At 37.6% G+C, this 12,624-nt stretch overlaps 1 protein-coding gene across 8 annotated transcripts in view; it reads left to right on the top strand.

Moving 5' to 3' along the window:
* The first annotated feature begins 1,802 nt into the window (after nt 1–1,802).
* The window catches only part of CBR4 (carbonyl reductase 4), a 160,624-nt gene continuing 149,802 nt past the window's right edge, over nt 1,803–12,624 (top strand). For 5 of the 8 annotated variants that reach the window (XR_013446560.1, XM_078069424.1, XM_078069422.1 and 2 more), the window contains exons 1-4: nt 1,805–2,220; nt 4,310–4,430; nt 5,153–5,289; nt 8,160–8,294. Coding sequence is in view for 6 of the 8 variants with exons in the window: in XM_078069424.1 (XP_077925550.1) it covers nt 2,079–2,220; nt 4,310–4,430; nt 5,153–5,289; nt 8,160–8,294 (535 nt within the window). In the remaining 2 variants the exon portion in view is untranslated. Of the gene's footprint in view, nt 2,221–4,309; nt 4,431–5,152; nt 5,290–8,159; nt 8,295–12,624 lie in introns of all 8 variants that reach the window. The other 3 variants (XR_013446561.1, XM_036087533.2, XM_036087536.2) reach the window with 3 other exon arrangements.

Here is a 12,624-nt window from a genome sequence, read left to right as displayed (position 1 = left end):
TCACCACCAAAACCTCTCAGGAACTTTTCATGTTACAAAACTGAAACATTATACCCTTTAAACAATAACTCTCCATCCCTCCCACCCCCAGCTTCTGGCAATCACCATTCAGCTTTCTGTCTCTATGATTCTGACTATTCTAACTTCCTCAAATAAGTGAAATTATACAATATTTGTTTTTTTGTAACATGTTTATTATGTTTATTTCGTTTAGCATAATATCCTCAAGGTTCATCTATGTGGTAGCATAGTGTAGAATTTCTTCCCTTTTTAAGGCTGAAGATTATTCCATTGTGTGTGGGTACCACATTTTGCCTATCCACCATCTGTTGAAGGTCCTTTGGGTTGTTTCCACCTTTTAGCTATTATGAATAACGCTGCTATGAACCTGGGTATACAAATATCACCTGATTTCCTGCTTCTGCCTTCAATCTTTTGCGTATATACCCCGAAATGGAATTACTGGATTATATGGTAATCCTATTTTTAATTCTTTTGAGGAAACACCATTCTGTTTTCCAAAGCTATTGTACCAGTTTACATTCCCACCAAAAGTGCAGAAGGGTGCCAGTTTTTCCACGTCCTCATTAACACTTGTCATTGTCTTTCTTTTTGTTGTTGTTATTGATAGGAGCCATCCTAAAGAGTGTGAAGTTTTACTTGTGTTATCTTTGCAAGCCATTTCAAATCCCTTTGGATCTAGGTGAAATAAAAATAATATTTAAAAACAGCCAATTTGCTTATATTTTCTTTCTTTCTCTTTTTCTCCTTCCTTCCTTCCTACCTTCCTTCTTTCCTTTCCTTCCTTCCTTCCTTTCTCTTCTCCTTTTATTCAGACTGCATCCAGTCCTCCAATCCAGCTTTTCCAAGCACTTCTGTATTTTTTTCATTGACCTCCCTCCCTTTTCCCTGAGCTCTTGTGTTAATATCATTTTTCACTTTAGGGTTTCAGACTACTTGTTAGTGTTTGTGTGTATTGGTCCTGTTGTCCCAGGTTGTATATTTTTTAGTAGCAGGACCCATGAAACTTCTACTTTTTTGAATCATCTAATGCAGTGATACTCTATCAAGAAATGCTTCCTTTTAATAGTATCCTTGTTAACAAATGCTCAACTTTTAGCTTAACTCTCAGAACACTGAGCACGTTCTCTTTAGAACTGTAGGAACCTGTTTTTGTTTGCAGCAGCCATGCTTGTTTCATCGATCCTGCAAGACAATTCAATCACTCAACTAACGTTTCTTGAGTTCCTGTTATATATGGTGTTCTTGATAGGCAGCTGCCTTTGCAACACACTTGGGATGAATGGTAATATCCAGATGGGGTGAGGTCTATTTCCGTTGCAACTTGGGGGAGGGACAGGTAGGATAGCTTTTGCGTGAGTCTGGTACTTGGGGATCACTTCTTCAATAGGCAGGGCATTTAGTCTTTAGCCAAAAAACAATTCCTGGATGAAAGGCAGACAATGGAACTCTGAATAATGTATATTCTGGGTTTTAACTACCATAATCAATTTATCTCGGTTGACGGGACTGTTACGATTTTAAAAACGTTAAGCCCACCGTCTTAACCCCATTAGTTCCAGGGACACTGGAATGGTAGGTCATCTGAACTCTAATTCTGACTCTCACGTCCCAAGGGGTATGGAGGTCACCTTGACCCTCCTTCATTGCCTTGAGTACATTTCCCACTGAGCAGTGAGCCACGCCTCTTCCTCTCCCGCGTGAAGACTACAAGTCCCAGCATGCAGCGCAGCCCTTCTAGGCCAGTCCTCGGCCGCCCGGGCTCTTTCACGCCCGCGTCTCCCGTAAGGCGCTGGGCCTGGTAGTCTGTGCGCGCTGACGTCGTTGCGTAGACGTCGTACTCTTCGCGCCTCTTCCCCGCCTACTGGGTTGCCGAAGTCCGGCGGCAGAAGGTTGCGGTGCTTTCTTTCTTTCTCTTTTTCTTTTACTTTTTTTTTTCCCTTCGGCGGTTTGCGTTTTTTTTAGGAGACTCTGTGGTTTAAAAGCCAGAGAGAATCTAGAAAGGAGCCACCACTCCTAGCCCTCTTTCCTCCGAGTTTGCGACTCCCCGGGGCAAAATGGACAAAGTCTGTGCTGTTTTCGGAGGCTCCAGGGGCATTGGGAGGGCAGTGGCCCAGTTAATGGCCCCAAAAGGCTACCGACTGGCCATCATCGCCAGAAATCTGGAAGGGGCCAAAGCCGCCGCCGGTGAGCTCGGCGGTAGGTACCGAACTGGAGTCGTCCAAGTTGTGTGGCTGCAGTCTTGAGAGCCTGGAGTTTCTTCGTTTGAAAACGAGAGGGTCTGGCCTTTACGGCTCTGAGGTTTAGCAATTCAGCTACCCGCGTTTAGGAGCACCCCGTCCTGAGTGTGGACACCAGTTTGGGCAGATAACCCCTTAACACCCGGTTCCCCGCAGAGTATCCCCTGCCACGCTGCCTGCCGCCAAGAGCTGAATACTTAGGGTTTTCTTTGAGTCTTAGCAGTCTTGTGAGGCCCCATTAATTAAGCACCCACCCCCCTGAGGCTAGTGCTAACGATGCTGCGTTGTTTTGTTTTGGTGTCTGGAAGGAGGGAGACACACAACAGTTAATTTTTTATGCAGGGTAAAGGGTTCCCTTGTGCCGCGAGGTCCCGGGGCGCCGCCGGGAGACAGGGCTGGGCGGAAAAGCAGGAAGGGTAGGCGTGTCAGGCCTGAAAGGCTCGCTGTAGTTTTCTTGAGGGCTGTTTTGGCCCCTATGCGAATGCACAAAGCAGTGTTTCATAGACAAACTCTTTTGAGTACCAGCCGGTTTTGAGATACACTTGTTTTGGCTCTCCTACATCCATAAGCACTTAATAGGTTATTAAATTGTTTTGGTGGCTTTTACAAATGGAGAATTGAGATTTTCAGATTCCTTTTTACTGCATTTAAAATCCAATTTTTTGTTGTTGTTTATTAATAATGGGTTAGTAATTGTTTTGCATTAATTTGAAAATTTAAGTCCCGTGATGGTAGGGAGAATTACGATGAACGAAAAATGCTGAGATGCTGCAATTTAGTAACTGGAAGGCACAAATGCACTTCATTATCAGGGAGGCATTGGGAAGAGGCTGGGGATGCATTTGGAGGCTGTATCCTTCAACGTTACTTATTGGTTCACTCTAATTGTGCACATGGGTTGGGAAAATATTAGACTCTGTTTAGAGAGAAAAAAAACAGGAGTTACAGAGCAGGGAGAATTTCAGTGAATGCTTCTTCCTGCTCATATTCACTTCGATTATGTTACTGTCACAAAGGAGTGAGAAAGTGATTTTCCTTATGGGGGTCATCCCAAGCCATTAGTGTTTGCTGGAGAAGATTAAAACTTTTGGTTGAGCTTCGAGGGTTACTGTGAACCCAACAAGTTTTCAGATGAAAGTCGACAGTGGGTCACAGAGGAGTCTTTTGGGCCTTTTACTTCCTTGAATTATGTGTTCCATAAGCAATTGGTTTTCACCTACAAAGTGTGACTTCCCAGAAAGCTTACTGTTTCCAAAGGCATGAGGTTGTAATTTTAGTGTTAACTACTAGGCGAGGTCAGCCAGAAAATAAGCAATTGTTTAGTTTTCAAAAAAATCTACATTTAGAGTATTAAAATGATGTATTACTGAATGGAAAATGCTTTCTTTGACATGTATTCTTTTGGTATTTAAACATCTTTAAAAAGTGGGCATTTTAAAAAGGGGAAGTAACAGTTTTTAGTAAAAAGGTTTTTTGTGTGTGTTTTTTAGTTTTGGCATTTTTTTTTCTTTTTATAGCTTCCTGCTTTATAATGGTCAGGCTTGAATAATAGTTATTGTAATATATGTGCCATAGTTAAAAAAAAAAAAAAAAGTACAAGACCCCTAGGGTTTATTCTCAGGACTAGGAAACCAATTTAACAAAAACCTAACAGAATTAGACATAAATTTCAAAACAAAATATAAAACCCAGAACACTGTTGAATCGAGTAGCATGGGATCACCGTCAAAGCCAGACATATTATTAGATGAATCTTACAAAGCCTTATGAACACAAAAAGGCCCTCCTCCCATTTTTTCTTGATAAAAAAAAGTTTTAAGATTTAATTCTGTAGTATTACTTTACTTCTTACTCCCCATCCACCCCCATCTCAGTTTTATTGGACTGAACTCCTTGAGAGCAGGAATCCGTGACATAATCATCTTTTATCTCTAGGTTCTAATAATCACAGGCTTAGCTCATAGTAGATGCTTAACAAATGTGTATTGAATAATTTTTAAATCGAAGTTATAATTTATAAGTAATGCTAATTTAATTTTGTTGTATAGGAGATCATTTAGCATTTAGCTGTGATGTTGCCAAAGAACGTGATGTTCAAAATACATTTGAAGAGATGGAAAAAAATTTAGGTCGAGTTAATTTCTTGGTAAATGCAGCTGGAATTAACAGGTTGGTCACAAATTTAAGTACATTTCCCGTATTTTTTTTTTTTTCTAATATGTTTTTGATTGGTATGAGTAAATCTATTAACTTGCTGTACTTCTAATTGGAAGAAAATATGTATTTTTAAAAAAATATTTTAAAATTTGATCTATCTGTACATTCTTTTCTTTTATATTGAGATAATCAGTAAGGGTACAGTTCGATCAATTTTAACATTGCAGTCACACCCGTATTGAGCTATAGAACTTTTGTAGCACTCCAGAAGGCTCTCTTCAGTTTCTTCCCAGTGAATACTACCTTACAGGTAACCACTATTCTGACTTGTGTCACCATTGTATAAGTTCATAACTTAATGGTATTAGAGTAGGTATTCTTTTCTTTTTAAAAGATGAATTTAGGATAATAATAGAATAGTATATTTTCTTGCTAAACAGGGCTTACTGTAATGGCAGTTGCTCAGTTCATTCAAGCTATTTTGGCTGCATGGCATTACTTTTAGCAGTTAGGAATATTTGCCCCTCAACCCTGCTTCTGGGTATATCTGTTCTGGTTTATCAGTTATTTTAATGCCCCTCAAATCAAGTTTAAAATGGGACTCTGTAGGTATTCCAGCTCACCTATATTCCTAATACTCTATTTTCAGTTAAAATGTTATATATTTCTTGACTTTTGAATTTGTTTTTATCCCATTTTTTATTTATATGCTACTGTTTTTTGTTTTTTTGTAGGGATAGCCTTTTGGTAAGAACAAAAACTGAAGATATGATATCTCAGCTTCATACTAACCTCTTGGGTTCCATGCTGACTTGTAAAGTTGCCTTGAAGACTATGATTCAACAGCAGAGAGGGTCTATTGTTAATGTAGGTGAGTCTTCACCTGTGAAATTAGACTTATCTCATAGTGCCATAAAAATATTTAATTGACTAATTTAGAGTTTATTCATGTGTGAAACTTAAATGAAATGGGTCTTTTTTTTTTTTTTTAAGATTTTATTTATTTGAGAGAGAGAGAATGAGAGAGAGCACATGAGAGGGAGGAGGGTCAGAGGGAGAAGCAGACTCACTGCCGAGCAGGGAGCCCGATGCGGGACTCGATCCAGGGACTCCAGGATCATGACCTGAGCCGAAGGCAGTCGCTTAACCAACTGAGCCACCCAGGCGCCCATGAAATGGGTCTTTTTACTATCTATGGAAAAATGACTTGATTAACCAATTACTGGGTAGAATAGGAATCACAAATTCACATCTCTCTAGTGGTCAAGCAGATGTTAATTGAATGATACCACCAGGTATTAGAAAAATTTGATATATGACAAATGATGCCTAGCTTTGGTGTCCAGAAGCCATGTGGAGTGGCAGCCACCACTTGGATCCAGTGGATTGCTGCTATGCACAGATCTGGTCTCCATTTTGCCAGCCATTTGACATTTTAAGAGAAATTGGACGTCCTGATTTGCATGTGAGACCTGATTTTTAAAATACGGATAAGTGGGGCACTTGGGTGGCTCAGTCGTTAGGCGTCTGCCTTCAGCTCAGGTCATGATCCCAGGGTCCTGGGATCGAGCCCCGCATCGGGCTCCCTGCTTGGTGGGAAGCCTGCTTCTCCCTCTCCCAGTCCCCCTGCTTGTGTTCCCTCTCGCTGTGTCTCTCTCTGTCAGATAAATAAATAAAATCTTAAAAAAAAAAAAATACGGATAAGGAATTGAAAAATTTTTGGTGGGGACTAAAAAATGATCTCTACAGCTGTTGCATGTGTCTCTAATAAATCTAATACAGAGGTTTAGGAGGAAGTTTTCTTAAGGGAATAATCTTTTCAGTTTTTTAGAATGAATGTAAGTAACCCCTAGTCTTCAGTTCATCTGACCCATGGGGCAGATAAACCATGTAGTATGTGCTTGTAGACCTTAAAATGCAAAATGACTTACAATTCTATTTCAGTTTGGTAATTTGAAAATAGCAGCATATCATCTGTCTTTTAATTTTAAATGGTAATATCTTAAAAAGCCACATAAGGGGAATGCTGCTCTGTTAAAGTAAATGACCCTGTTGTTTAATATAGGAAATGGCTTTCCAAGCCAAAATGTAGGGATTTTCTCTTTTGAAAATGAGAAAAGAATACTGTGCTAATAAGAATTAGAACATTTTTGACATTTACTCTTAAAAATGTAAGAAATGAGTTTTCTTAAAAAAGATTAGTAAATGATTAAAAAGTAAAAGATTAGGAGCACCTGGGTGGCTCAGTCGTTAAGCGTCTGCTTTCGGCTCAGGTCATGTTCCCAGGGTCCCCCTGCTCCGTGGGAAGCCTGCTTCTCCCTCTCCCACACCCGCTGCATGTGTTCCTGGTCTCGCTAACTCTCTCTCTGTCAAATAAATAAATAAAATCTTAAAAAAAAAAAAAAAAAAAAAGTAAAAGATTAGTCGACCTTTGCCTTCTAACACAGCCAGGTAATGATTTTGGGTTCTCAGAAGTTGGTATACTGGCCTCTATAGATCACCTGATAATGTGGGTATATTTGTTTAACTCTAAAATACCCCCTTTTTAGATATATTTTAAAAACCCACGTCAGTCCTTTGTGTACATGCAAAGCTTTTAGAATTGTGCTAAAAGTAAATAAAAATAATTAAAAATCAGAGACTCTTTTTACAGAAAGGACTACTTTAACCTGCTAGAAAGTTCATTGATTATTTCAGAAGTTAACAGTTATTGACTAGATGGACAATAGTGTGTGGCATGAACTAAAGCTTCCTATTTGGCCTTTCTTCCATGCCCATATTTTTCTTTCTTTTTTGTGTCTCTCTGGATTTCTCTTTCTCCCCGATTCCCCTTTTTCTGTCTATCTGCGTTTCCTCTGTCTGATGTTTCTTTTCTCTCTCTCTGCTTCACAGTTCTCTTCCTCTGTCATTCACTGGCATTTAATATATAAGGCAGATATTTTAATACTGGACTTGTTGACTATAATGTAAAAAGTGTTTGGGATGTTTTCCTAAAATAAAATTACTTTTTCAAAGGTTTTGTGAAGTTCTTGATTAATTTTTATATCGTAAGTAGAGATCACTGGTGCAGAAAAGCACTTCCCCATTTCTGTTTTGCAAGAATTTATTTGCATACAGTTGATATTTGAATTAGAAATTACTCTTTCATATTCATATAAATGAGACCACCCAAGAATCATTAGTAGTCAGTACAAGTTATGATACATCATTGAAGTTACTAAATTGCAGTTTTACAAAAAGTTTATAATTGAACCTTTGTTAATTTTGATTGATGGTAGTTCAAATTTAGTGAGATTTATCTTCAGATGAACTGTTTTTTTGGTGGAAATGAATACCTCCTCATCTCTGTGTTGTAGAACCATAAAATTAATCAGCGTTTATCTGACTTTTTCTGGTTTTAACCTCTTCCTACTAGAAGACTTTATAAATACTATAGGACTTTAACCATGTCTGACGTACTCAGAGATGAGAGTGGGTTTCTTTCATTTAATGGATCAGTTCTCAAGCCCCTGCCTGACATTTGAGGTTTTACATAAGCTTCTTTCAGAACCTGTTTTCTGTTTATATCTGGAGCAGACTCAGACCCTAAGTCTTACTACTGAAATGATAGTGGTTAGAATTCCCAATTTTAGTAAAGGACAAGGTAAAATGGTTTGTGCCTTGTTTGTTTACTGTAAATTATCTAAATATTCAAATAACCCATTAGTTGGTTTGAATTTGCTTTTGTTTTATTTTTTCTAGGAAGTATTATTGGTTTAAAAGGCAATTCTGGCCAGTCTGTGTACAGTGCAGGTAAAGGAGGAGTAGTTGGATTTTCACGTGCTCTTGCTAAAGAAGTAGCAAGAAAGAAAATTAGAGTGAATGTAGTCGCACCAGGTAGTGAAAACTTTTTCTTTCTTTAAAAATTGAAGTATAGTTGACATACGATATTATGTTGTTTCAGGTGTACAATACAGTGATTCAAAAATTACATATATTACGAAATGTTTACCATGATAGGTATAGCTACCATCTGTCACTATATAAAGTTATTACAATATTACTGACTGTATCCCTTATGCTGTACTTTCCATCCCTGCAACTTATTTATGATTGGAAGCTTGTACCTCTTAATCCTCTTCACCTATTTTGCCTATCCCTCTATCCCTCTCCCTTCTGGCAACCATTAGTTCTCTGTATTTATGAGTCTGTTTCTGTTTTTCTTTTTTTTTTTTTTTTTAAAGATTTTATTTATTTGAGAAAGACACAGTGAGAGAGGGAACACAAGCAGGGGGAGTGGGAGAGGGAGAAGCAGGCTTCCCGCTGAGCAGGGAGCCTGACGCAGGGCTCGATCCCAGACCCTGGGATCATGACCTGAGCCGAAGGCAGACGCTTAATGACTGAGCCACCCAGGCGCCCCGAGTCTGTTTGTTTTTGTTGGTTCGTTTTGTTTTTAAGATTCCATGTACAAGTGAACTCATGTTATTTGTCTTTTTCACTCTCTTATTCACTTAGCATAATACTTGCCACTTAGTGGCAAGAAGATTTCATTCTTTTTTATGGTTGAGTAATATTCCATTGTGTGTACATATCACCTCTTCTTTATCCATTCATCTCTCATGGATGCACATTTAGGTTATTTCCATTTCTTGGCTATTGTAAATAATACTGTGTTAAACATAGGGGGGGCATATATTTTATGAATTAGTATTTTTGTTTTCTCTGTACAGATACCTAGAAGTAGAATTACTGGGTTATATGGTATTTCTATTTTTAATTTATTGAGGATCCTCTGTCCTGTTTTCCATAGTGGCTGTGCCAGTTTGCCTTCCCACCAGTGGTGCCCAAGGGTTTCCTTTTCTTCACATTCTTGCTAAGACTTGTTATTTCTTATCTTTTTGACTCTAGTCCTTCTGACAGGTGTAAGGTGCTATTTCATTGTCATTTTAATTTGCATTTCCTCAATGATTATTGATGTTGAGTATCTTTTTATGTATCTGTTGGCCATCTGTATGTCTTCTTTGGAAAAATGTTGATTTCAGGTCTTTTGCCTATTTTTTAATGGGATTATTTGTTTTTTTTTGGTGTTGTGTAAGTTCTTTATATATTTTGGATATTAACTCCTTATTGGATATATCATTTGTGAATATCTTCTCCCATTCAGTAGATTGCTTTTGGTTTTGTTGATTTTTTTTTTTTTTTTCCCTGTGCAGAAGCTTTTTAGTTTGATGTAATCCTAATAGTTTTTCTTTTTGCTTTTGTTTTCCTTGCCTGAGGAGATAGATCCAGAAAAATATTTCTAAGACTAATGTCCAAGATATTATTGTCTGTGTTTTAAGAGTTTTATGGTTTCAGAATACACATGTACATCTTTAATCCATTTTTAGTTTATTTTTATGTATGATGTAAGAAAGCGGGCCAGTTTCATTCTTTTGCTGTCCAGTTTTCTTAACATCATTTATTGAAGAGACTGTCTTTTCTTCATTGTATATTCTTGTCACCTTTGTCATAGATTAATTGACCATGTAAGAGTGGGTTTATTTCTGGGCTGTCCATTCTGTTCCGTTGATATATATGTCTGTTTTTGTGCCAGTACCATACTGCTTTGATTACTGTAGCTTTACGATAGAGTGTGAAATCTGGCATTGTGATACCTCCAGCTTCATTCTTCTTTCTCAAGATTGTCTTGGCTAGGGGTGCCTGGCCTGGCTCAACTGGTAGAGTGTGTGACTCTTGATCGTGGGGTCATGAGTTCAGGCCCCACATTGGGTGCAGAGATTACTTAAATAATAGATAGATAGATAGATAGATAGATAGATAGTTTTGGCTATTTGGGGTCTTTTGTGAGTCCATATAAATGTTAGGATTTTTTGTTCCAGTTCTGTGAAAAATTACTATTTAGTATTTTGATAGGGATTACTGTGGATAGTGTGGATATTTTAACAGTTCTTCTAATCCACAAGCATGGAATATCTTTCCATTTTTTGTGTCATCTTCAGTTTCTTCATCAGTGTCTTATAGGGTTCAGAGTATAGGTCTTTCACCTCCTTGGTTAAGTTTATTCCTAAGTATTTTATCCTGTTTGGTGTAATTGTAAATGGGATTGTTTTTTCATTTTTCTTTCTTCTAGTTCATTATTAGTCTATAGAAATGGAACAGATTTTTATATTCATATCCTGCAACTTTACTGAATTCATCTATTACTGCTAGTAGGTTTTTGGTGGACTCTTTAGGGTGATACATGTATGTGTGTGTGTGTGTGTGTATGTATATATATGTGTGTGTGTGTATATGTGCTATCATGTCATTTGCAAATAGTGACAGTTTTACTTTTTTCTTTTTAAATATAATTAATATACTCTTATGGCTTTGTACAATAATAGCAGAGATTGTTCCTGTGTTTGTAAGTACATCAGCATCATCAGGCACTTCTGAGTATCAGAATAGGAACATGGAATTTTCACTGTTACTAAATTCTTGAGTAGTGAAATATGTGAGGGCATGACTGTGTCTTGACAGGACTTAAGTGGCTACACCTGCCCACACTGCCAGTCTGCACTACCCTCAAGGAGGAGGCCAAGAGTAATACCAGGCTGTTTTGCTTGCATAAACCACATTGCATTTTTTATTTTTTTATTTTAGAGAGATGGGGAGTGAGGGAGAGAGAATCTTAAGCAGGCTCCACACCCAATGTGGAGCCTGATGTGGGGCTTGATCTCATGACCCTGAGATCATGACCTGTGCCAAAATCAAGTTAACCAACTGAGCCACCCAGGGGCCCCCACATTGCATTTTCTAGTAAATGATTACTCTCAAACTCTCAAACACAAGAGAAACTTCTCATTTAAAAATCAGTTATAAGTTAAGAACTCTTAAAAGTTGAATGTAAGAATTTCAAATTAGGTCAGAGGGTTGGATATTAGTAACATATCCACTAGTTAAACTCCAAGTTGTATACTTTTGGAGAACTATTTCCATTTTAAGTGTCCTTCTCTCTTCTTGGAATGTTCCATTGATTTATTGCTCACTGGGATACATTTGCTAATTAATTTAGACTTTGTCAGTGTCAAAGCAGAGTTTTCCAAGTAATGCGTATATTATTTAAATATATTTCTTAAGTTTATCTTATGGAAACAATACTTCTCTATATTTAAAATATTTGAATAGGCCTATAACATAGTATGCTTTTAATAACCGTGTAGACCAGAGGAAATGATCAAACAAGGCTGCATATGTGATGTCATTTGCATATTTCACCAACCATTCATGTACAATAACTGACATACTGATTTCTCCAGAAAGTCGGTATTTAAAAAAAGAATTGTCAGGGGTCGCATGTTTGTTTTCAAAATATACAAGATGCCTTTCTCTGGGCCTCATTGTACCCTAGAGAGCTATCCAGGATTCATGTTAGAATTTCAACACAAAGAAAAATTTGAAGGATAAAATTTCACAGACTCAGGAGGAAGAAACACCTTTTTAGAAATCGGTCTATGACTACATCAAAAACTAATGATGTAATGTATGGTGATTAACATAACAATAAACAATTTTAAAAAGGGGGTAGGAGGATGGGTTAGCCTGGTGATGGGTATTAAAGAGGGCACGTTCTGCATGGAGCACTGGGTGTTATACACAAACAATGAATCATGGAACACTACATCAAAAACTAATGATGTAATGTATGGTGATTAACATAACAATAAAAATCATTCTATGAAGTAGCAAGATTTTAACAGTGATTTTATCTGTAGTTGTCTCTAACAAATGGATGGGGGCTTTGAGGCTCATTATGTGATGGCATGGGAGGAAGAAAGTGGTAGGATATGGTAACAGAAATAAGACTGTATACTCTGGCACCAAAAAGTACTATTACATATGCACGAGGCACTGCTTAGAGAAACTAAGATTTCTAAAACCAGACATATGTTGGAGTGGCCAACAATGAAGATGACTGTTTAATAGATGTGGCTGTTTAATAATTTTTAATAATTTAATAATTTTCAAAATAGTAACAAAGTCACATTGGGAAGCTTATAGTAGAGCTAGCTTCCTGGAGGAAATCTATGAGGAACACTTCTTGTTAAAGATGTAGGAAAAACCAAGCTAGTAGAGATGCAATTCACTTGTAATACAAAGCAAGTTTGATTTGAGCTAAGTACACAGAAATCAGAGACTTCCCAAGAAGACAAGTAGGACATTATTGTGCACGTGTTCCTTTTATTGT

The sequence above is a fragment of the Halichoerus grypus genome, chromosome 3, assembly GCF_964656455.1.
Source record: "Halichoerus grypus chromosome 3, mHalGry1.hap1.1, whole genome shotgun sequence".
Lineage (NCBI taxonomy): Eukaryota > Metazoa > Chordata > Mammalia > Carnivora > Phocidae > Halichoerus > Halichoerus grypus.
The sequence above is the reverse complement of the archived record's forward strand: the minus strand, read 5'-3'. Positions and strand labels throughout refer to the sequence as shown.